At 35.6% G+C, this 26,263-nt stretch overlaps 2 protein-coding genes and 1 long non-coding RNA gene across 4 annotated transcripts; 1 reads left to right on the top strand and 2 right to left on the bottom strand.

Moving 5' to 3' along the window:
* Positions 1 to 8,093: 8,093 nt before the first annotated feature.
* Positions 8,094 to 10,001, top strand: LOC133037287 (uncharacterized). Of its 2 annotated transcripts, XR_009687413.1 has the most exons (3): positions 8,094 to 8,359; positions 9,234 to 9,296; positions 9,758 to 10,001. It is a non-coding gene; the product is annotated as an uncharacterized LOC133037287 (long non-coding RNA). The 2 variants fall into 2 exon arrangements; XR_009687412.1 differs by lacking the exon at positions 9,234 to 9,296.
* A 12,555-nt stretch (positions 10,002 to 22,556) lies between these two features.
* LOC133037053 (uncharacterized) lies at positions 22,557 to 24,345 on the bottom strand. Its single transcript, XM_061113861.1, has 2 exons — positions 23,198 to 24,345; positions 22,557 to 23,109 (listed from the first exon to the last, which is right to left on the bottom strand). Exons 1-2 carry the CDS (start codon positions 24,331 to 24,333, stop codon positions 22,557 to 22,559), a joined length of 1,689 nt encoding a protein of 562 aa, XP_060969844.1. The 5' UTR covers positions 24,334 to 24,345.
* Positions 24,346 to 24,842: 497 nt separating this feature from the next.
* Positions 24,843 to 25,658, bottom strand: LOC133037052 (uncharacterized). Its single transcript, XM_061113860.1, has one exon. The coding sequence runs from the start codon at positions 25,656 to 25,658 to the stop codon at positions 24,843 to 24,845; it is 816 nt and encodes a 271-aa protein (XP_060969843.1).
* Between the last annotated feature and the right edge of the window lie 605 nt (positions 25,659 to 26,263).

Raw genomic sequence — 26,263 nt, 5'->3', positions numbered from 1 at the left:
CCCTGGAATTAAGGAAATGGATTAGCAAAGCCCTAACTAGTTAATTGAGTATTATTGTAGAATTATATTATATTATAATTTATTATATGTGAATTAATATGAGAAATGACATGTTAAGACCCCGTTGGTGAGCTAGGGGCATTTTAGTAATTTTGACCAGAGAGGAGTAAAACTGTGAATTTAATTTATTTATGTGCTTATGAACTATATTATTATATAGTATGCTTGTTTTGTCCTTCTTCAGGTGTGTTCTGACAAGTCGGCGCGGTATAGTCACAACCGGGTATTTCGGGCCGAACCGGGTTCGGGGCCGAAATACAATTTTGGGATTATTTATTAGTATTTTAATAAAGTGTGATTAATCTGAAATTTAATTGGGTATATTTATGTTAGAAATGACTATGTTATTCTTGGAATGCTTTTATGTGTTATTTGGCCCTAGGGGCATTTTGGTAAATTGGCCTTTTGGATTAATTGCAACAAAAAGGAATTATTTTACATTTTAGAAATAAAATTCTGGATTATTTTCTCAGCTCTTGGCTGAACCCTATTCTCCCTCTCCCTTCAATCTTTTCACTTCAAATCTTCCTCTCTTGTGTGTTGTTGAGCTTGTTGGAGCTTGGGGGATTTTGGTGTGCTTTGATTGTGAGAACTTTGAGGTATTTTCCAGCTCTTATTTCTGAATTTTATTGCTTTGATTTTGAAATGAAATAGGTATGAACTCATGGGTTATGTTCTTGAATTGCATGCTTATGGGTTTTAGATTGTTTATGGAGTTGTAATCATGGTTGTGTTGTGAATTATAAGATTTGCTTTGTGTATGCTTTGAATGGTAAATTTGGGGATTTCTAGTTGCTGAATTTGGGTTAGAAAAAAAAAACATGCTGAATTTTGATTCATTTTGGTGACTTCCTTGTGTAGCTTCTTTATGAGTTCTTGGTGATTTTGCTCAAGTTGGAGCTTTGAATTTTATGTTGTTTAATCTGAAATTTTGATGTGTTTTGCTGGTGTTCAAGCATAAAAATTATGTATGTTAATGCCTATTTAGGTACTTTTTATTTGGTGAATGATTAGCTTGAGTTGTGTTTGGGTTTGTGTTGAATTAGATGAGTTTAGGGGCTAAAATTCATTGCTGAATGCTGATTTTTAGTTGCTGGTTTTTGGTGTTGTTGGAAGTGAATTAGGTGTAATTCCACTCTAATTACTTGGTTTATGCTAGGTGAAAGTTTGGTATGATTGTGAATTGATATAGCATGAAAATTGGTATTTTTGGATGCATTTTCGTAGCTGGAAACAGGGTTTCCTGGGTTTTTAAACCCAGTAGCCGCGGCCATTTTTGGCAGCTTATTGTATTTTTTTTTTGGGTTTTTGTTTTGGTCATAACTTTTGACTCGGAACTCCGTTTGGGACGTTCTTTATATCGTTGGAAAGCTCGTTCCGAGCTCTATCTGAATATCTGGAATTTTGATGCCCAGTTTTTAATTTGTGGAAATGATTTTCGGGATTAACCCTATACTTGTGTATCCCGGAATTGTGACTAGGATTACCGGCACTTGGTCAGGAGCACCCGGGGATTTGCAATCTCCATATTTGTGGGACATCAGGTAAGACAGTAGTTAGCACATAGAGATATGCGCAATGGCGCTTATGTGGAATGTGATTTATATGAGAAACTAGAAACCGGGATTAGAGTTATTACTCTAAAGTGAGCGGTTTATTGGCTTAGGGTTATTACCCAAGTGAATTGTTAATATGTAATTGTTATTCCATGATGTATATAGATGTATATTGAAGTAAAGGGTTATGTGTTCAAGGCATAATCGGGTTGGACTCGGTAACTAGAACCGAGATGAACCGTTCTAAGGCCTTATTGTAATTAGACGTGTGAGCGTAACACGTAGGTTTATGCCACATAGACATAAATAGGCGTGTGAGCGTAACACGCAGGTCTGTGTCATACAGACAAATATGAAATGGCATTATTATTTATGTTATGAGTTATATATGATTAACGATATATCTTACTGTCAGGGCCGGCCCTGAAAATATATGGCCCCGAGACGAATTAAAATTTGGGGCCCTCAAAATTATATTGAAAAAAATATCAAAAGATGAGTGTTATGGGATTTGAACCCATGACCTTAGACATTATGCCATTCACCTCAACCAACTAAGCTATGAATATTTGTTGCTTATAATACACTTAAATTTTACTTAGATAAAAGCTTAACAAATTTTATTTATTTTTTTATTTTGGGCCCCCGGAAAGTGTGGGCCCTAGGCACGGGCCTAGCCCGCCTATGCCTAGGGCCGGCCCTGCTTACTGTCTTGCTGGGCTTGGCTCACGGGTGCTCTACTGTGCAGGAAAGGGTAAATCTATCTCTGATCAGCCATGAGTATGGGAGTTGGGCGATGTATGTACATGTTCGGGCCACACTAGACCAAGCGGGTTGGGATCTACCAGCGTTGAAACTTTTGTAACTCTATTTTGCCGCTTAGGTCGGCTAAGGAGAAAAGACTTGTAATATTTTGTAAAATGATTTTTGGGATCCCAAAACATGTAACGTTTATTTGTAAGGTTAAAATTATTACAAGTTTATTTTCATTCCGTTTTCGTTTAAAGTTTAATTTTCGCGCTTATTTTTAAACCAATCCCGTTTAGGGGATTAGGGTTTCTTAATCATATTGGGTAGCGTGCCTAAATCTTAGGGCGTTACAATTTGGTATCAGAGCGCCAAGGTTTTTAAACTTCCTGTAGACCGGCCGAACATGTACAATCATCGTCAGAGATAAGCTTGACTCATGGTGCAGTAAGTGTTGAGAGTAAATACTTTACTGCTTATGTGATCAATTATTTACCGCTTTCCATTTTAGGCAATATGTAGGCATCTAGAGTATTCATATGATATGTGATGCCATGCTTTAAATGCTATATGATTAAGTGTTTATTTATATGGAGTAAATAGTTGAGTTAGGGTTTAATGTAATAAGTGCATAAGTGTGGTATTGGTGCTTAACTCGCTGGGGTTGTTGATTACAGGGGTACTTGTAAAAATGGACCCTCCTCAATCATCTAGACCACATGGCGAGCAAGTAGAGCATGGTGTAGACCAAACCAATCCACCGGCACTGCCTGCACCTCCGCAGAATTTGGGGGATAATGCGGGGGTTGGCAATGCTAATCCTCCTGCTGACTGGCAGCAGATGTTCCAAGAAATGCGAGGTATCATACTTCGTCAAGAGGAAGAATTGCATCGATTAAGGCAACCGGCACCGGCTGCCCCTGTTCAGCAAGTGTTACCACCAGCGCCTGTGCTAGTGATGGGTAACCAGGGGTTTATGATGCCGCATAGAGATTCTGTGTTTGAACGGTTTGTGAAGCTGCAACCTCCAACTTTTCTGGGAGGTACTGACATAATTAAGGCTGAGCAGTGGATGAGTACAATCACCCGTATCCTTGATAATATGGGAGTGACGGGAACAGAGAGAGTGAATTGTGCAGCTTTCATGTCACAAGATCATGCCCGCGTCTTGTGGGATATTGTGGGACAGACTCGTGACGTCAGTGTAATGACTTGGGATGAGTTAAGAATTTGTTTGAAGAAAAATTTTATAACATCGCAGTGAGGACTTCACATATGGAAGATTTTGTGAAACTAACTCAGGGGAAGATGTCTGTGGCCGAGTACACTCTGGAGTTTGATCGGCTGTCCAAGTTTGCTGGAGATCTGGTGCCCACAGATTTCACCAGGAAACAGAAATATGTGAGAGGACTGAATGCCACAATCATTCGGCACTTGAAGATTACCACTACTCATGACACTTTGTACAAGAAAGTGGTAGAGCTAGCCTTAATTGCTGAGTAGGCTGAGCATCAGGTAATAAAGGAGCAGACTGCAAAGGATGTTGTCACGGCATCGAACCTTGCTGCTAGTGGTAATATCAGTAAAGGGACTGACAGTGGTAACACTGATCACAAACGAAAGGTTGATGCTTCCGGAACATCAGGGGGTAACAGGAAGTTTTGGGGAAACAGAGGTGGCTGCCAGGGCCGCGGATCTTCATTCCGATCTTATCCTGAGTGTCCAAAATGCAAGAAACACCATTAGGGTGAATGTCGGGCCAAGACTTGTTTCCAATGTGGCATGGTGGGCCACTTTATCAGAGATTGTCCTCAGACTAAGAAAGAGGAGCCTAAGAAGAATGTTACTCAGAACCCGGGACGACTTTTTACCATGACTCAGGCTGACGCTGATGCTAGTCCGTCAGTGGTGACAGGTCAGTTGTCTATAAATGGTTGTTCTTATACTGTATTGTTTGATTCGGGAGCTACCCACTCTTATGTGTCAAGTAGAGTAATTGAAAATTTTGATAAACCATGTGATATTTATGCTTCGGGGTTTGGTACCCTTTTACCTTCGGGAGACCTTATAGTATCCACTAGGTGGATTCGGTCCTTGTCCTTCTGGATTGACGGTTGTGAATTAACCGCCAATCTAATAGAATTGCAACTGTCTGATTTTGATATAATCCTTGGAATGGATTTTCTGTCTAAGTATGGGGCAACGATTGACTGCAAGCGGAAGATGGTGGTGTTTGAGCCTGATAGTGCCAACCCATCAGTGTTTGTGGGTAAAGTTCATGGGGCACGCATAGCAAGAATAACACTTTTGAAAGCTAAGGACCTGATGAGCAGAGGTTGTCTGGGATTCATAGTTACCGCAAAGGATACCGCCCAACCCGTGACATACCGGACCCGAGAGTACAAGATTGGTATGCGAGTTTCTTGACGTCTTTCCGGAAGATCTACCGGGATTGCCACCTACCCGAGAGATTGAATTTGTAATTGAGTTTGTTCCGGAGCAGCAGATCCGCATCAAAGGCACCGTATCGAATGGCTCCAAGCAGAATTAAAAGAATTGAAGATACAACTACAAGAATTACTGAATCTGGGATTCATTAGGCCGAGTTTACTCTCCTTGGGGTGCTCCGGTATTATTTGTGAAGAAGAAAGACGGGTCTCTGCGAATGTGTATTGATTACCGAGAGTTGAATAAGCTTACCATCAAGAAAAAATATTCTTTACCTCGAATTGATGATCTTTTTGATCAACTGAAAAGGGAAGATGGTCTTCTCCAAGATCGATCTTCACTCAGGCTATCATCAGCTGAGAATTCGAGAGGAAGATATCCTGAAAACTGCTTTCCGTACTCGGTATGGACATTATGAATTTCTAGTGATGTCTTTTGGACTCACCAATGCCCCGGCGGCATTCATGCATCTTATGAATCGGGTATTCAAGGATTACCTGGATAGATGTGTGATCGTGTTTATTGATGACATCTTGGTTTATTCTCAATCGGAAGAGGAACATGAGTTGCATCTTAGATCTGTATTGCAACGATTACGAGACCACAAGCTCTATGATAAATTCAAAAAGTGTGAATTTTGGTTATCTCGTGTCTCTTTCTTGGGGCATATAGTAGATAAAGATGGGATAATGGTGGACCCGCCAAGATTGAAGTCGTTCGGGATTGGCCAATACCAAAATCGGCTACTGAGGTCAGAAGCTTTTTGGGCTTAGCTGGGTATTATCGTCGATTTGTTGAGGGTTTCTCAAAGATCGCTGTACCCTTAACGGAGTTGACTCGAAAGAATTTGAAGTTTGTTTGGACTGATCGGTGTGAGAAAAGTTTTTTGGAGTTAAAGCAGCGCTTGATTACCGCTCCAGTGCTAACTCTTCCTTCAGATAAGGAAAAGTTTGTTGTTTATTGTGATGCCTCGAGACAAGGTCTCGGCTGTGTTCTTATGCAAGTTGGAAAGGTAATAGCTTATGCTTTTCAGCAGTTAAAGGAGTACGAGCAGAGGTACCCTACTCACGACTTAGAGCTCCCGGCAGTAGTATTTGCGCTAAAGATCTGGCGGCATTACTTATATGGCGAGAAATGTGAGATATACACTGATCATAAAAGTCTGAAATACTTCTTTACCCAGAGAGACCTGAATATGAGACAAAGACGCTGGCTAGAACTGGTGAAGGATTATGATTGTGAGATCCTTTATCTCCCTGGTAAGGCCAACGTGGTTGCTGATGCCTTGAGTAGAAAGGGGCAGAGTCAGATAAATACTGTGAAATAAATCTCGCAGCAGTTAGCAAATGAGATGACCCGAGCTAAAATCGAGTTGGTTGTAGGGCAGTTGACTAATATTACCCTGCAATCTACTCTTTTAGAGCGAATCAAAGAAGCACAATTGCAAGATCCAGAGTTAATGAAATCCCGAGATAGGGTTTCGGCTGGGAAGACTAGTGACTTTACAGTGGATGAAACAGGAATGTTACGATTTATGAATCGTGTTTGTGTGCCTATGGATGACGGTATTAAAAGAGAGATTATGACTGAGTCTCATACGATTCCTTACTCAGTTCATCCGGGGTCAACAAAGATGTATCAAGACCTCAAGGCCATGTTTTGGTGGCCAAGCATGAAGAATGACATCGCTGAGTTTGTTGCTAAGTGTCTTACCTGTCAGGAAGTAAAGGCTGAACATCAGAGGCCTGCAGGGTTGCTACAGCCATTGAATATCCCAGAGTGGAAATGGGAAGACATTGCTATGGACTTTGTGGTAGGCTTGCTGAGAACCACGGCTGATGCTTCGACTCTGTATGGGTCATAGTGGACAGGTTTACAAAGTCAGCGCACTTTTTTCCTATTCGAACGAACTTCTCCATTGATCAGTATGCTGAGTTATATGTTAGAGAAATTGTTCGTCTTCATGGTGTCCCAAAGTCCATTGTTTCGGATAGAGATCCGAAATTCACATCAAGATTTTGGGAGAGTCTACATCGAGCTATGGGAACTCAGTTAAAGTTTAGCACAACATTTCATCCTCAGACGGATGGACAATCCGAGAGGACTATTCAGATCTTAGAAGACATGCTACGGGCATGTGTGCTTGACTTTGAAGGATCATGGGTAAAGTACCTTCCCCTGATCGAGTTCTCGTACAACAACAGCTATCAGGCAACAATCGGGATGGCCCCTTATGAGCTTTTATATGGAAGAAAATGTAGATCACCTATTCACTGGGATGAGGTAGGTGAAAGAAAGTTCTTGGGTCCCGAGGCTGTTCAGAGAACAAGTGAGGCAGTTGATAAAATTAGAGCGCGAATGCTCGCGGCTCAGAGCAGACAGAAGAGTTATGCTGATCCAAAGCGACGGGATATTGATTTTTCAGATCGGAGACATGGTATTTCTCCGAATATCGCCGATGAAAGGCATCAAGCGCTTTGGTAAGAAAAGGAAAACTTAGCCCCAGGTTCATTGGACCTTTTTAAATCCTTGAGAGGATAGGGCAAGTAGCGTACAGGGTGGCTATGCCCCCAGCGCTGGCAGCTGTACATGATGTGTTCCATGTTTCGATGCTTCGAAAGTATGTCTCAGATTCGTCCCATATCCTGAGTTATGAAGCATTGGAACTACAACCAGATTTATCATATGAGGAACAACCGGTGCAAATACTTGACAGAAGAGAGAAAGTCTTGAGAAACAAGACAATTGCACTGGTGAAAGTGTTATGGAGGAACAGTAAAGTAGAAGAGGCAACCTGGGAACTCGAGACGGATATGCAGCAGAAATATCCGGAGTTGTTTAGGTAAATTTCGGGACGAAATTTCTATAAGGAGGGGGTAATTGTAATACCCTGAAATTAAGGAAATGGATTAGCAAAGCCCTAACTAGTTCATTGAGTATTATTGTAGAATTATATTATATTATAATTTATTATATGTGAATTAATATGAGAAATGACATGTTAAGACCCCCTTGGTGAGCTAGGGGCATTTTAGTAATTTTGACCCGAGAGGGGTAAAACTGTGAATTTAATTTATTTATGTGCTTATGAACTATATTATTATATAGTATGCTTGTTTTGTCCTTCTTCAGGTGTGTTTTGACAAGTCGGCGCGGTATAGTCACAACCGGGTATTTCGGGCCGAACCGGGTTCGGGGCCGAAATACAATTTTGGGATTATTTATTAGCATTTTAATAAAGTGTGATTAATCTGAAATTTAATCGGGTATATTTATGTTAGAAATGACTATGTTATCCTTGGAATGCTTTTATGTGTTATTTGGCCCTAGGGGGCATTTTGGTAAATTGGCCTTTTGGATTAATTGCAACAAAAAGGAATTATTTTACATTTTAGAAATAAAATTCTGGATTATTTTCTCAGCTCTTGGCTGAACCCTATTCTCCCTCTCCCTTCAATCTTTTCACTTCAAATCTTCCTCTCTTGTGTGTTGTTGAGCTTGTTGGAGCTTGGGGGATTTTGGTGTGCTTTGATTGTGAGAACTTTGAGGTATTTTCCAGCTCTTATTTCTGAATTTTATTGCTTTGATTTTGAAATGAAATAGGTATGAACTCATGGGTTATGTTCTTGAATTGCATGCTTATGGGTTTTAGATTGTTTATGGAGTTGTAGTCATGGTTGTGTTGTGAATTATAAGATTTGCTTTGTGTATGCTTTGAATGGTAAATTTGGGGATTTCTAGTTGCTGAATTTGGGTTAGAAAAAAAAAACATGCTGAATTTTGATTCATTTTGGTGACTTCCTTGTGTAGCTTCTTTATGAGTTCTTGGTGATTTTGCTCAAGTTGGAGCTTTGAATTTTATGTTGTTTAATCTGAAATTTTGATGTGTTTTGCTGGTGTTCAAGCATAAAAATTATGTATGTTAATGCCTATTTAGGTACTTTTTATTTGGTGAATGATTAGCTTGAGTTGTGTTCGGGTTTGTGTTGAATTAGATGAGTTTAGGGGCTAAAATTCATTGCTGAATGCTGATTTTTAGTTGCTGGTTTTGTTGGAAGTGAATTAGGTGTAATTCCACTCTAATTACTTGGTTTATGCTAGGTGAAAGCTTGGTATGATTGTGAATTGATATAGCATGAAAATTGGTATTTTTGGATGCATTTTCGTGGCTGGAAACAGGGTTTCCTGGGTTTTTAAACCCAGTAGCCGCGGCCATTTTTGGCAGCTTATTGTAGTTTTTTTTGGGTTTTTGTTTTGGTCATAACTTTTGACTCGGAACTCCGTTTGGGACGTTCTTTATATCGTTGGAAAGCTCGTTCCGAGCTCTATCTGAATATCTGGAATTTAAATGCCCAGTTTTTAATTTGTGACAATGATTTTCGGGATTAACCCTATACTTGTGTATCCCGGAATTGTGACTAGGATTACCGGCACTTGGTCAGGAGCACCCGGGGATTTGCAATCTCCATATTTGTGGGACATCAGGTAAGACAGTAGTTAGCACGTAGAGATATGCGCAATGGCGCTTATGTGGAATGTGATTTATATGAGAAACTAGAAACCGGGATTAGAGTTATTACTCTAAAGTGAGCGGTTTATTGGCTTAGGGTTATTACCCAAGTGAATTGTTAATATGTAATTGTTATTCCATGATGTATATAGATGTATATTGAAGTAAAGGGTTATGTGTTCAAGGCATAATCGGGTTGGACTCGGTAACTAGAACCGAGATGAACCGTTCTAAGGCCTTATTATAATTAAACGTCTGAGCGTAACACGTAGGTTTATGCCACATAGACATAAATAGGCGTGTGAGCGTAACACGCAGGTCTGTGTCATACAGACAAATATGAAATGGCATTATTATTTATGTGATGAGTTATATATGATTAACGATATATCTTACTGTCTTGCTGGGCTTGGCTCACGGGTGCTCTACTGTGCAGGAAAGGGTAAATCTATCTCTGATCAGCCATGAGTATGGGAGTTGGGCGATGTATGTACATGTTCGGGCCACACTAGACCAAGCGGGTTGGGGTCTACTCGCGTTGAAACTTTTGTAACTCTATTTTGCCGCTTAGGTCGGCTAAGGAGAAAAGACTTGTAATATTTTGTAAAATGATTTTTGGGATCCCAAAACATGTAACTTTTATTTGTAAGGTTAAAATTATTACAAGTTTATTTTCATTCCGTTTTCGTTTAAAGTTTAATTTTCGCGCTTATTTTTAAACCAATCCCGTTTAGGGGATTAGGGTTTCTTAATCATATTGGGTAGCGTGCCTAAATCTTAGGGCGTTACAAAACTAGTTCATTGCAGATACAGGAGGCTGTTGTTCTTCCATTAGGTTTGCAAACTAAGGATTTGTAGAATTCTAGAGGATGCTGTTCAAGATCAGGGAAGGGGTGCTGATAAGAATGTGCCTAGCATAGAGGTGTAGTCAAGAAACATGTCTATGTTCATTAGTTCTGAAATAGGGAAGTGGATTATTGAACGAAGGAAGGGTTCTAAAGTTGTTATGGATACTCGACCAAAAGCTACTACTAGCAATGGTCATGAGGTTCTTAATGATGTTAAGGATGGGGTTGTAGGTTCTTATTTGAATTATTCTAATCATGGATAAGTGCAACTTGTTAGGGTGGAATTTGAGAGGTCTGGATAGAAAGGAGAAGCAATTAGAGTTGCTAAAAATTTGCAAGGATAAAAAAGTTGGATTTTGTGCTCTTTTTGAGACCAAAATTAACCATGATAAAACTCATAGTGTGATTATGAATAATTTTCTTAACTATAATTTTTATTCTAGTCAGGTAGTTTCTTATAAAATAATGTTGATTTGGCTAAACAAGTTGGTCAAGATGGAGATTTTATTAGAAGATGTGAAATTTATCCACTGTAAGATAAACATGGTTGGGTATAAGAAAGACTTTTTCTTAACAACTATTTATGAGAGTAATTCTTTGAATGAGGGAAAAGATCTTTGGACCAAGCTGGCTGGTTTAGGTCACTTGAATAAACCTTGGATCATCCTTGGGGACTTCAATGCTATGTTCAATTATAAGGACATATGTGGTGGTAGGAAAGTCACGGCTAAAGAAATTCAAGATGCTCAAGATTGGTTTGCTATGGGTTAAGTTGATGAGCTCAAGTGTTCGGGTGCTCATTATACTTGGTCTAATAAGCATGATGGGGGAGTGAGAATTTACTCTGAGCTTGATAGAGTTTTTACCAATGAGAGTTGGTCAGATAATTCCCCTAATATTGATTCCAGCTTTAGATGGGGAGCTATCTCGGATTATAGCTACTGCCTCATTAAGAATTTTGAGGTGGGTAATTATGGTACTTGACCTTTTATATTCTGTAATTACTGGATGCAGAAAGATGGCTACAAAGAGGCTATTCTTAAAGGTTGGCATGGAATTTCAAGGCATGTTGATCTTAAAGGAATTTCTCAAAATCTTTTTAGAGTTAAACATGTCTTGAAAAGGTTTCTTTGCTAAAGAGAAAGGTGATGTTACAACCATGTATAGAGAATTTAAGGAAACCTATAATATAACTCAAGATAATCTTGCTACCAACCCTTCTTGTTCAGTGTTGATTCAAATTAAAAAAAGTCTTCAATAGAGGTATTTTTCAGCCCAAAATTAGTATGCTAGCTATCTCCATCAGAATTCTAAGATTACGTGGTTGAGATTTGGAGATGAAAATACTAGCTACTTCCATGCTGTTATGAAGAAAAGAAAGATTGAGAATAGGATTGTTTCCTACTATGTGAATGATGTAATAGTTGATGATCATCCTAAAGTTGTTGAGCATTTTCTCCTCCATTTTAGAAACTTTATGGGAAAGAAAAGTACAACAACTAGGAGGATTAAGATTGCATGTTCGGAGAATGGCTGTAAGCTGAATTTACTTCAGCAAGTTAAGTTGGTTGGTCCATTTAATAATGCTGATGTTAACAAATCTATATCACCATATTGCTTAGGCACGCTACAGTAACTTTCTAATTACTGTGCAAACCTTTACTAATCAAAGGACTTCTCTAAAATCGTGTCAAATTTGAACTTTTTAATTAAACTTTAAACTTTTGTAAACATATATATATATCTGTACGGAAAGGTGAGATCCCATTTTTAAAATTACATTCATATTCAAAATATATTTTATAACCATATCGCACTGCGACTACAAAATAAAACCCAAGTTGTCCTAAGACCGAACACTCTAGGGCTAACCATCTTGACATGTACAATCATCCCCTAGCTCTGGACTCACTGGTACTCAGCCTTAGCCTTTCATTTACCTACACATGTAAATAAAATATGTGAATCGACAAACTCTGTAAAAAAAGCATATAACACATAACATATTACCGACTTGTATTTAGGCACCCATACACCTATCTACAAGGCTTAACAGATGATCAAGAACGTTCTTAATAAAAATACGACCTCTGTACCACATGCACTTAGTACTTGTCCCGTACTAGTGTTGGTAGGGACAAATAGTACTTTGAGTACCACTGACTGTTGTACCACATGCACTACGTACTTGACCATACTAGTATGGTAACACCATATCATACCCTTTGAACATCATATATTGTGCCAATGCACTTTGTACCGCTACCATACTAGTGTTGGTAGTATATGAATCACATAAACAACTTGTAATTTACATACATACACATATACATATATATATTCTTATACTAATCTTACCTCATTTTATGATTCAACTGTACCGGTCAACCTGAATGGAATTTCACACGCAGAACGGAGGTCCTATGTCACAATCATGTAAATCAGGTAAACAACTTGCTAGAACCATTTTGGGAACCTAAACTCAAAACTAGAAGTTTCCCTATTAATAAATAGCATGGCAATGCCCTATATATCGAGGAAATACGAAAAAAAACAACATTACGATAAAACTACCTGAAAAACAACATGCTGTTTTTCTGGGTCCCTGCCAATAAAAATGGTAGACCATTTCTACAGAAAAGTCCTGCCGTTTTTTGCTGCAGAAAAGAAAAGAGTCTTCAAACAATCCCAGTTCAACCCCAAACTTAAAACTAAGCTCCAGAAAACCTAATAACATCACAATAGACCAATTATAAGTGATAAAACCTCAAAATATGTAGAAATTTAGAAACCACCATTGTGGAGCCAAGTTTGAGTTATTAAACAAAAACTTGCTCAACAATAAAACTAATCACCAAAATCAACTCAAAAATAACCCTTAGTCAACTAAAAAATAACCTAGAAAACAAACCCTTAAACCTAGAGTTCAGGCAGAGCCAAACTACCAAATTGCATGCTTGAATTTCACCAAAAACTCCCAAAAAGCTTAAGAGAAAGAGGCTAGGGTTATACCTTGGGTTACACCTCTTGAATTCTTCTATAAATCCTCAAAAATTGGTAAAGAAACCTTTAGTTCCTGCTGGTTTTTCCTTGAGGCCAAAGGAGAAGGAGAAAAAGATGAAGAGGTGACTTGATCTTAGTTTAGGTTATATCTACTTAACTTAATTTGATAAATAAAAGATAACACTAATCTTATCACTTCGTCCACAATGGCCAACTGGTAGATTTAGTGGAATAATGCACTTATCACTTAAAACAAAATGACTAAGTTAACCTTACCTCAAGCTTAAGTAATTAAATGGCTTAGGGGTAAAATGGTCAAATACTATAATTCTGCCTAATCTCGATATTCTAATATCACTAATGATTGCCCTACTAAAAAAGGATTCTAAATCTTACCCATGTGAATCAATTGGCCATTCGTTATATTTTCCATTGTATAACGAGCAAAAATTATAAAATTTTTAAATTTCACATATGACATAATTAATACACTTAGAGTTTAATAAAATCTCCGGTATTGTGAAATTATAACTCTAATGCCTATTTTTTGAAAATGGAGCCCACAACATACATATTCAAATATAATAATAAAATAAAAGTAATTAACTCTAATTGCCCTACTAATTCATATTCTAATCATGCGGTTATTACAATCATCCCCCCGTTAAAAAGATTGTGTCCCTGAAATCTAACCTAAATTTCTGGATATTGAGCCCTCATGCCGAATTCTGATTCCCAGGTGGCTTCCTCCACCTTACTGTTCGTCTACAGTACTTTGACCAATGTTATGGTCTTGTGCCGAGAAACCTTTTCCTATGTATCGAGGATCTGAACTGGCTATTCCTCATAAGACAAATATGACTGTAGTTCTAGGGCTTCGTCACTCAAGATATTAGTCAAGTTTGACACATATTTTCTCAATATTGAAATATGGAATACATTATGTACAACTTGTTGGAATATATTTTACCAGGATCTAGATTTACTAACAAGTATGTTGATTAACACCCTAAATATGAATTCTCTAAAACAATAGAATTAACCACATATAAAGTATAAGAAACCTTACATTGGTGGCAGCATAATAATATGTCTCCTCCCACTCAGATCTCTAACCCTTGTTCCTTTCTATCGTAGAGTATTATCAAGATCTGATTCTCCTTCAAGTGTTGGATTCTTCACAATCTTACACACTATGATTGAGTATTTGATTTGCTATGGGTGGGCATGTACTCTTTCACTATAGGCTCAAAAAATTCAAAGAGAGAGAGAGAGAGAGAGAGAGAGAGAGAGAGAGAGAGAGAGAGAGAGAGAGAGAGAGAGAGAGAGAGAGAGAGAGAGAGAGAGAGAGAGAGGATTTCAAAATTAGTAAAGGAAAAGAGGCTTCTAAAAAATTCTAGTTATCTAGAAGAATGTAAAATAGATTACATGCATTGGATAAGAATGAGAGTATCACATTCCTTTTATACTAGATGCACATTTTTTTCTCGGTAGCCCATCATGAAAGAACTCCACAGTTAAGCGTGCTTGACCTGGGATAATTTCAGGATGGGTGACCTCCTGGGAAGTTTTCCCAGGAAGCGTGCGAGTGAGGACAAAGTACGCTGGAAATACTCGTGTTGGTCTGTAGGATCAGTCATCAGTCCATCAAGCACCCAGAGTGATGTACTCGTGTATAAGAGCCATTATTTCGTGTGTGTAAGGGCCCAATTAAGGCTTGAAGCGAGGACGTTACAAAATATCTAACCTTAAATTTAAAAAATAAGATAAAATGGTCAAATTTTAAAATTAAAATAACCAATTAAGCAAAAAAAAAATGTAGAAATGATCCTTTTTCAGGTTCAAAATCTACTAATATCCAAAATTAATTAATAAAAGAATAATTAATTTTAAACAGATATTTAGATTTGAGATTTGAAAAATAAAAGTCTACATCGAAATTTACACAAAAAAATTGAAATTAAATTTCATGAAAAAATATGAAAAATTGAAAAAAATTCCATTCAGTGCGGATGATATACCATCCGCTCGCGTGAAAGGGAAAGCAAGGCCGAGAAACCTCACCGGAGAGGGTTGCTGGCAGGGTGTCTGCGCGTGGACACGGGTTCAGACAAGAACCCTGTTTGAGAAATCTCAGATGTCCCTGTTCGAATGCGCGTGACACCGAGTGTCACTCATTGTGTGCGCACGTAGGAGATGCAATCCCTTTCCCTGATTTTTCTCAAATTTCAAAAATTCATAACTAATTCAATTTAAATCGAAATTTAATTCTATAAAAACATATATTGCTTAATTTTTTCCATACTAGCCAAATAAAATAATTCCAGATCGTGAATCCAATTACGTAAAAATTTTGTAATCATCAAATAAACACATATATCAACCTGAATCACATCCAAATCAAACATTCATCGTTTTAAATCTATATTTCTTGAAAGTAAATTATTACCATGGCTCTGATGCCAGATATTGAAATATATTTTACCAGGAACTAGATTTACTTACAAGTATGTTGATTAGCACCCTAAATATGAATTCTCTAAAATAATAGAATTAAATACATATAATGTTTAAGAAACCTTACATTGGTGGCAGAAGAATAATATGTCTCCTCCCGCTCAGATCTCTAACCCTTGTTCCTTAAGGTTGTAGAGTATTATTAAGATATGAGCTCGATTCTCCTTCAAGTGTTGGATTCTTCATAGTCTTACACAATATGATTGAGTACTTGACTTGCTATGAGTGGGCATGTACTCTTTCACTGTAGGCTCGAAAAATATGAAGAGAGAGATAGAAAGAGGATTTCGAAATTAGTAAAGGAATTGAGGCATCTCAAAAACTCTAGTTATCCGTTACAATGTAAACTAGGTTAAATGCACTGGATAAAAAATGAGAGCATCCTATTCTTTTCATACTATTTAACTTAGGCTTAAGATTTAAATTATATGGAATAAAAAATGATAAAATAATAGCAAAATAAAGCATATAGTGGCTGACCATTGAGATGGGCCCCACTAGTTATAATTTTGCTATTTTTCAACCATTTATCTTTTATTTCACTAATGACACATTATCTAATGTTAATCCTATAAATGCCAAAACTATTTATTTAATAATTAGAATTAATTATCAAATAAAATTACCATTTAACTTATTTATTAATTAGACTCAAATAAACCATATAACTTCTTTTCTTCACAATTAAGCAATTACTTAGTGAAAATTTATAAATAAGACATAGTTTAATTTAGAATTATAATTGATTAATTAAAACTAATTAACTGAGTCTACAAGCAGTATTATCTCAACTAGTGTGGGGACCATGGGCCTATATAATCAAGCTTCCAATAAGTAGCTCTAGAATTTACCAAGTAAATTTTTTAACTTATTAATTCCTCCTTGTTCCACTATAGATTCAGAATTGCACTCTTTATTATATCAAATGCTCTAGATGTTCCACGATATTGATACGCTATGAATTAATAATTGTTATAATCCACATAATTAATGATTCTCTATAGATGATCTACATCGAGTAGGGATAAATTTATCGCTCTACCCTTTAATGTATTTTATCCTTTAAACACTTAGCTACCTATAAATGATATTTAAGTAAAATAATATAATTGCTGAATTGAGTACACCATTTATCTCTATTAAGCCAAGCTCGAATGAAATTATCATTTCACTTCTATGCATTTATAGAAGTTATTGATTCGGTATCTATGATTAGTGCTCCCACTTAATTGAACAACTATGTCCTTAATCTGTATGTCACGAGAAGATCTAATTGGTCGACTTTAACGAACAAATTGAAGAACATAAATAATACAATTTAACTAGATCCTAACCATCTCAGGATTGAGATCATTTGATCTAATATCAACTAGGTGATATTGAATTAGATAGATATTACGGTAAATTTATGATATCTTATCCAAGTTCAATATCGGTCACATCCGATGTATACTCCATACATCTAATCCAAGCTTACTTTACCAATACCCTGGAAAAGACATAGCACTTATCCAAGGTGCAAGTAAACTACATTGTAGATTATCATATCAGTAAAATCCTGTGTACTGATAAATCATACAAATTTATTTTATCACATAATCTTGATTACTTTCCACTGAGTTGACAACACAATAATCAAGAATATCAATGTGATAAGGATTTCGATGAATTTATAAATCAAACAAATGATCATGAAATAAACATGTGAACCAAATAACACATTAATTAAACAAGTAATGAAATAAATCTATTTATTTATTGATAAATGAATATTCAAGATTATATTGAAATAGAATTTTGTTTAGGGTACAAAACCCAACACAACTGATAATTCTGGTGGTAAGGCTAGCTGATACGCTACCTGCCCAACCTTCTTGAGTATCTCGAATGGTCCTATGTGTTGGGTTTTGTGCCCTAAATAAAACCCATTACAATCTGATTAGTTATCAATTTAGAATTTTGAAGTGATTTATGTTAACATGTATTTTTTTTCATGTTTATGGTTTAATATATATACACAAAATCAGTTAAGTTCAGAACATATATTTATTCACAATTACAGTATTGTCAATACAGTGGAATGTGATTGTGATTATATGATTCAAAAGACTAAGTCCCTGTTCATCAGTGTTTTGGATTTACACTGATGTGATAATCATCGATGAAGTATACTTACACTTGGAGTAAGTGTTATGTTCTTTCCAGGACATTGGTAAAGTATACTAGTTTCGAATGTATGGAGTATACATTAGACTGGACCGATATTGAACTTGGTCAAGATATTATAATCTTACCGTTGTATCTTTCCAAGTCAATATCAGAAGTTGATCTTAGATTAAAAGAATCTAAATCCTGATATGCTTAGGCTCCATCTCAGGAATGCTATTCATGTTCTTTGATTTATTAGTTAATGCTACTTTTGGGTCAGGGTGATACGTATATTTTGGGAACATGATAGTATGATTGAGTGGGAGCGCTAAACATAAATATAGAATCCATAGCTTCTACTGGTGTATAGAAGTCAAGTGATGATTCCCTTCGAGCTTAGTTAAATAGAAGTAAATGGATGAGCTCTTGTTTCAGTGACTATATATATTAGATCACTAAAACATCATTTACAGGTAACTAAGTGTTTTAAGGGGACAAATACATTGAGGGGTGGAAACGGTAAATTTATCCCATCTCGATGTAAATCATCTATATAGAGGATCTTTAATCACATTAAGATTATAACAATAGTTAAATGAGATAGCATATCTATATCGTGGAACATATAATATGCTCTATATAAGTCTGAGAGTGCAATTCCAAGTTCTAAGAGTGGATTTAACAAGGAATTAATAAGTTAGGGATTTACTTGGTAAATTCGGTTCAACTTATTGGAAGCTCAGCAATATAGATCCATGGTCCCCATTCTAGTGGAGACCAGACTGTTTGTAAGACTCTATAATTGATTTATGATTAATCAATTATAATTCTAAAAGTTAGACTATGTCTAATTTGAGAATTCTCACTAAGTAAGGATGAAATTGTAAAGAAATTGGTTTCTAGGTTTATTTATTAATTAAGAGACTTTGAATGTCTAATTAATAATTATATTAAATGACAATATAATTTAACAATCTATTTTAGTTATTAAATAATTAGTTTTTGCATTTAAATGGTTAGAATTGGAAAAATGGCATTTTCGGGAAAATAGAAATAAAATTGTGGAAACTGCAAAACCCAAGTGAGGCCCAAGTCACACCATGGCTGGCCACTTCTTTGTGTTTCCCAATTATTATTTTCAATTTTTTAATTGCCAAGTAATTTCTAACCTAAACCTAGCAGTAATAGGAAAGTGGTGGATCACACCAAATAAGGCAGTTAATCAATTACTCAGTAAAAGAGGAAACTGTTTATTTTGGAAAGTTGAGCTTCCTTTTCCCCTATATATAGCAGCCCTCCTCTCTTCCCTTTGCATGCATCATAACACACGAAATTCAGAGAGAAAAGAGAGAGAATTTGAAGTCCTTTGTGAGAGAGAAGTGCCCACACACAGCAAACAGTACCTCAATCATAGATTGGAAGACTGTGAAGGATCACATCCATCTGAAGGACATTCGGGCTCAGATCTTGAATATACTCTGCGACAGACAGGAATCAAGGGTTAGAGATCTGAGTGGAAGGAGACACATCATTCCGCAGCCATCACTGTAAGGTTTCTTAACTTTTTATGTGTTTTGTTTATCGTTTTAGAAGTTCATATTTAGGTTGTTAAATAAACACACTGTGTATGACCTAGTAACATGATAGGATCCATCCAAATTTGTGTCCCTGTGTGAGCCTATATGTTTATTTTATTATAGATGCATATAGGTTGTTGCTTAATAAAATGTCATACCCTGATAGATTTTATTTAGGTCCATTTAGTTTTTGGACCTATTCAATTAATAACAGTTATTTATTTTAAGGTTAAATTCCTCTCTTTTGGGCCTTGTGTGAGAGATGGGGGCCAATAGAAGTGGGTACGACATACTGAACCCAGCTCCCCCTCACATGAACTACCCCAATTGTGAAGGCTCATTTGCTTGATTTGAATAACTGTACTAGGTTAATTAAATTAGTTTAACCTAATAAAATTGATTAGCAACATAATTCATTTTTAAAATATATGAAATTCATTTTCATTTTAATATTTTAAAGTTAATTTTAAGAAAAACACTCTTAGTTTAGATATTGTTTCTAGATAAACTATTTGTATTTTTCTTGTATTTAATTAAATAAAGAATTTTAACTAACTAAATTCTTTCTGAAACTTACTTTTATTATTTCATTAAATATTCCTATTTAAGTTATAAATTAGTTATTACTAATTTTCCTCATTAACTTAAATTTGAATATCTTTTGAATTTATATTAAGTTGAAGAATTCTAGGAATTAGTTATTGAAGATTCTTAAGATATTTTTTAAGTTGTTTTTAAACTTAAAATGGAATATTCTTAGATTAGGTAGTTACCACCTAATTTTGATATTTAATTAAATTTTATTTGGAAATTTTTAAGTTGCTTATTTTAGATACTTTCTATAACAACTTAAATCAGATATTTTCCAAATCTTGAAAAAATACTTAGTTAAATTAAGATATTTTCTAGATAGTTATTTATATACTAATTATTATTTCTAATTTTAAAATAGGAATATATCATTGATTGTGAAATTAATTATTTAATAATTAATTTTGGTGCAATTCAAGTTAAGAATATTCTTCCTAGTATTAAACTGGAAATTAATAATTAAGCCTTCTCTATACTTAATTATTTATTTCCTGAATTTAATACATTTAATTAAATTGAAAATTAAATATCTAAGTTGATTTTCATAATGATACTTAAATGTTGTTATTTTCATGATATTTAATTAAATAGAAAATTATTTTAAGTTGGGTATTTTTATAACAACTTAAATTTGAATAATTTTCAAAATACATTTTATTTATTTTATTAATCATTTTTTGAAATTGCATTTGATTATGCAAGATGATTTTGAATTTATCTTGAAAAATAGATTAAAGTTGTAAATTAATTATTTTAATTAATTTTGAATCAACTTAAATCAATGATTTTTTCATTTAATGATTAATTTAAAATAAAAGAACTAAAATATATTATTAGAAATTAAATTAATTAGTCAAGACAATCTAGATAGATAACATTCTTGCTTGAAGTATTTTTTTCGTAAAGATTAATTTATTTTTCAATGTATTTCGAAAGTTGTATAATTTTATACTTTAATTTTTTTTGAAATACAATATATATATTTATAGAAAGTTTTAATTTGAGTTGTCAATTAATTTAAAATTAATACAACTTAAATTAAGTAATTTTCTTAATATTTATTGGAAAATTAATACTAAGATGGAAATAAACATTTTATTTTCTTAACCATCTAAGTTTAATTTTACAAATATTAAATTAAATTTTATTTAGAGTTTTATTCTAAATTTAAAATTTAATAAATATATATTTAAAATAAATAAATAATAGAAGAAAATACTTTTTTAAATAATGAGCTTTATTATTATTAAGACATTCGATCTCCATTATTGGTTTTACATAGCTATTGTTTCAGTGAGTAATCCTCCCTAATGGAGGAACGTTCATTAGCAAGTTAGCACCGTTTAATCTTGAAAGATAAGTATATTTGTAAGTTTTTTATATTAGTATTGATCACCCTAATGGTGGCGATTGTATAAGACTTACAAACGTATGAAACAATGGTGTAAGCTCATGAAATAGGAATGACCTTGACTCTCGCCTAAACAGGACAACGTCGGATTCTCTTTCGATCGAATAAAAGGTTGCTAGAATATTTATTATTTTAGATGAGCTGACAACTCTATTCAATGGATGATAGCTTTAACTCTCGCCTAAACGGGACACTGATATCAGTTTATTGAAAACCTTGGAAATTATTTAGGATTGTATTTTTTAGTATTTTCTCTAGTCATTCCTACTTGCTATGTGCTAATAATTTCTGAATAAGATTTTGTGTTAAACCATTAATTGATTTCTATTTATTATCTTGTAGTATCCTGAATTGCCATGTCGAATCCCATGTTGTCACTGTTAACTGAAAAATAAGCTAAATGGATCTAACTTCCCTAAATGGAGAGAGAACATTAATATTGCTCTCATAGGTGAAAGTGCCCTGTTTGTGTTGACTGAGCCATCTCCTGAACAGCCGGGTGACAATGCAACCAAAGCTGTTAAAGAGAAGTTCAAGCGTTGGCAGAATGCTAACAACAAAGCTCGATACTTCATGCTTTCCAGCATGGTTGACACCTTGAAAACAAGGTTTGCTAACGTTGTCACGGCTGCAGAAATTATGATGCAGTTAACTGAGCTATTCGGTATGGCATCTATCAAGTCTCATTTTGACGCGACTAAGAAATTCATCAACGCAGGAATGGAACCCCATCAGAATGTGCGTGATCACCTTCTCCAAATGGCAGGTTATTTACAGGAAGCCCAGAATCATGGTGCTGAAATGGATCAGACTACTCAAGTGAGTCTCATCTTGAATAGTCTGACTCCAGATTTTCTGCCCTATACATCAAATTATGTCATGAATAAGAAGGAACAAGACTTTCACACGTTAGTCAATGACCTTCAGACATATGAAAATTTGATTGGAGGACCCAAGAAGAGAGGGAGTAAACCTCAGAACTCTGGAACTCCAATGTTGATCCAACTTTCACTACTACAAGGAAAGGCCTTTTATCCCGGTTTTTAAGGCTTTTTATCCCGGTTTTCGCTAATATAAAAACCGGGATGTATGCCAGTGGGATAAAAAGTATTTAAAAAACCGGGATAAAAGGGGTACTTTTTATTCTCCACCTCTTTTCGCTTGGGTAGCCATGATAAAAGGATCGTTCTTGCTACCTCTTTTGCTTAAATCAACCAAAGTGAAACCAAGTTCGTCTGTTCTAACTCCGCCTTTATTCTCCACCCAAGAGCATTTAAGAAGTGGAATTCGAAGCAATCCATAATCAAGCTCCCAAATTTCATCAACAACCCCGTAATATGTCATAGTGGATTGCACCGGGTTTCTGTCCTTTGTTGATGCAAAATGCATTGCTTCTGCAACAATACTTATTGCTTCTGCAACAATACTTACTCCACTATTTTGAACCGTTCGAGCATCATCTCTTTCCTTTGTATGAAATCTTTTCCCCCCCACAATGTAAGCATGATGCTTTACTACTTGAGTATCTGGTCCAAACGATATGTATTCTAACTCTTTCGACACACCATGATCAATAGCTAGAATGGTATTCTTTAACCATCCAATAAATGTTTTACGATGCTCCTCTAGTACCCATCTCTGTTTATTCTTGACCTTAGTTGGAATCATTGATTGTAATAATTCCAAGTGATCACTGAAACGATATAGTATAAGTCATATCAAATTTCATTTGAAGTAGAAGAATATAAAGTATAAAGTTGAATAGAAAATACATAACTTACGTTATATATGGTTGGACTTCAGGGTTATTCTCAAGCACAAGCAAATGAGCTTGATCCAATTCCGATCTAGATACAGTCACCATTGATCCTTTCCCTCGTAATCCTCTATCAACCCCGTTTGAATGATTTCGTGGCTTGCTAAGTCCGATTGCATCAACTCCTGCTATGTACTCCGTGCAAAATTCCACTGCCTCCTCTGATATATAACACTCAACCATACAAGCTTCAGGCCGATTGTGATTACGCACGTAACCTTTCAATACCTTCATATTTCGTTCAAATGGATACATCCATCTCGCCCAAACTGGCCCACACAACTTCGCTTCTCTTACTAGATGGACCATCAAATGTATCATGATGTCAAAGAATGATGGAGGGAAATATTTTTCAAGATTGCATAGAGTTTTAACTATGTCATCATGCAATGAATTCAATTTCTTCATTTCTAATTCTTTCCCACACAATTGATTAAAGAATATGCAAACCTTTGTCAAAGTTTGTCGAACTTTTTTAGGTAAGACTGATCGAATGGCAATTGGAAGTAATTGTTGCATTAACGTGTGACAATCATGCGATTTCATACCCATTAACTTTAATTCTTCCATACACACTAAGTTTCGAACGTTAGATGAATACCCATCAGGCACTTTCATCTTTGCAAATGAGTTGCATACGGCTTGTTTCTCTTCTTTAGACAATGTGAAAGCTGCAGGAGGTAAATATGTACGTTTGCCTTTATCCACAGGTGCCAAACTGTGTCTTATACCCAACTCAACAAGGTCTAAACGACTAGACAAACCATCTTTACTTTTACCAGGGATGTCAAGTAACGTACCGACAATGCTTTCACACACATTCTTTTCTATGTGCATGACATCCAAACAATGTCTAACAAGTAAATCTTTCCAGTATGGAAGACGGAAGAAAATCGATTTTCTTTGAAAACATCCATTGGGGTTTCTCTTTTTCTTGCCCTTTCCATACTTGAAATCTATTTTCTCAACTTCTTCAAGAATTTGTCGCCCTGAAAGTGGCAAAGGTGCAACTTCTCGTTCTACAGTACCGTCAAATGCTTGTTTTTTATTTCTGTCAGGGTGACTTAGGGGCAAATATCGTCTATGGCCCATGTAACACATTTTGCGTCCATTTGACAACCGACAAGCTTATGTATTGGTAGAACAAATAGGACAACCTTCATACCCTTTTGTGCTTAACCCTGATAGATTAAATATGCAGGGAAATCATTAACATTCCACAACAACACAACCTTCAAATTGAAAACTTCTTTCTTAAAACCATCATATGCATCAACACCATCTTCGTACAACTCTTTCAAGTCATCAACTAATGGTGCTAAATAAATATCGATATCGTGTCCCGGTTGTTTAGGCCCTGAAATCATTAGCGATAACATCGTAAATTTCCTTTTCATCACCAACCAAGGAGGAAGGTTGTACATAACAAGGAACACAGGCCATGAACTATGCTCTGGCAAATTTCTAAGAGATCTATGTGGATTTACTCCATCGGCCGATAGACCAAGCCGTAGATGTCTTGGTTCGGCTCGCGAAGTACGGATTCAAATAATTTACTTTTTTCCAAGCACTCGTGAATCAGCAGGATGTCGGAGTTTACCGTCTTTCACTCACCTTTTCTCGTGCCATAATAAGTTTTCAGCAGTTTCTGCACTTCGATAGAACCGCTTCAGTCGCGGAATTAAAGGCATGTACCACAAGACTTTCTCTGGAATAAGTTTTCGGATCTCCTTACTCTTGTTCGGCTTGTACCGTGGCAAACCACATTCCGGACAAGTGTCCATGTGGGCATGCTCTTTACGATATAAAATGCAATCATTTGGACATGCATGAATCTTCTCATACTTCAACCCTATCGAACTTAAAGTTTTCTTCACCTCATATGTCGACTCTGGAAAGCAATTTTCCATCGGCAGGATCTCTTTAAAAGCAGATAGAAATTGACTAAAACACTTATCACTTACTCCATTCTCCGCCTTTATGTTATAAAATTTCACCATAGTTGATAGTCGGCGTTTTTCACAACCACTAAATAACGACTTATCTGCATCTCTAACCATGCTATCAAATTTTTCAGGATCATGAATAAACTCTTCTTGAGCATCATCAAGCAATTCTGTAGGATGATCATCACAATCATTACTTTCAAAATGATCATCGACCCCTCGCCTACCTAACGGATATGGGTCTCCCTTCATCGATTCCCCATGCCAATACCATTTAGTATAACTTTTATCGATTCCACGACAAAATACATGATTCTTTAACATGGTAATATTTCCTTTTGATATATTACCACAATCGACACAAGGACAACGAATTTTTTCAGGATCGCTACAATTCTTTAGGGCAAACTCTAAAAAGTTATTAAATCCTTCTACGAATTGTGGGGTTTCTCTCTTCTCTTCCATCCATGACTTATCCATTTTAAAAATAAAAATAAAATTCCTAACAAACAAGATTGAAATAAAAAACTTACAAGTTGCTAGAAAAATTTAAAGCACACTTAGTAATTAAATATTAAAACACATGTTCGTTTAAGAATCCTAAAAAAAATTGGCCATAGTTTCCCCTATTTCTACAACATTTCTCAAATTAATAACTATCTAACAATGCACGCAAGTAAATCAGATAACAAGAAAAATTAATCAAAATAGCATTTAACAATATAATAATTGTCACCCATCCGACCGCAGTACATTTATATCGCAGAATCTACTTCACTATGGATGAATATCTAACATATTCAAACTCCTCTAATAGCTTTAGAATTAGTAAAATAAGGAGTGTAAATATCAGCGAACAGAACCAACCTTGTCTTAGCTCCTTGAAAGCTTTTCAGAAACTTCACCTTTCTCTCATCATCTGTTGTAATTAAATTAAATTAGAATTTCAGTCAACTCAACTCATTCAATGACAGGGAGAACAAAACTCAAGACAAAGAAAAGCAAAAGCATTTAAAGAAAACTCTGGAGTGAAAATACAAAATTGGTACATCGTGGGGTGCACATTAGAATTTCAATAAAAGAAA

The sequence above is a fragment of the Cannabis sativa genome, chromosome 4 (genome assembly GCF_029168945.1).
Source record: "Cannabis sativa cultivar Pink pepper isolate KNU-18-1 chromosome 4, ASM2916894v1, whole genome shotgun sequence".
NCBI lineage: Eukaryota > Viridiplantae > Streptophyta > Magnoliopsida > Rosales > Cannabaceae > Cannabis > Cannabis sativa.
This window is presented reverse-complemented; position numbering and strand designations above follow the sequence as displayed.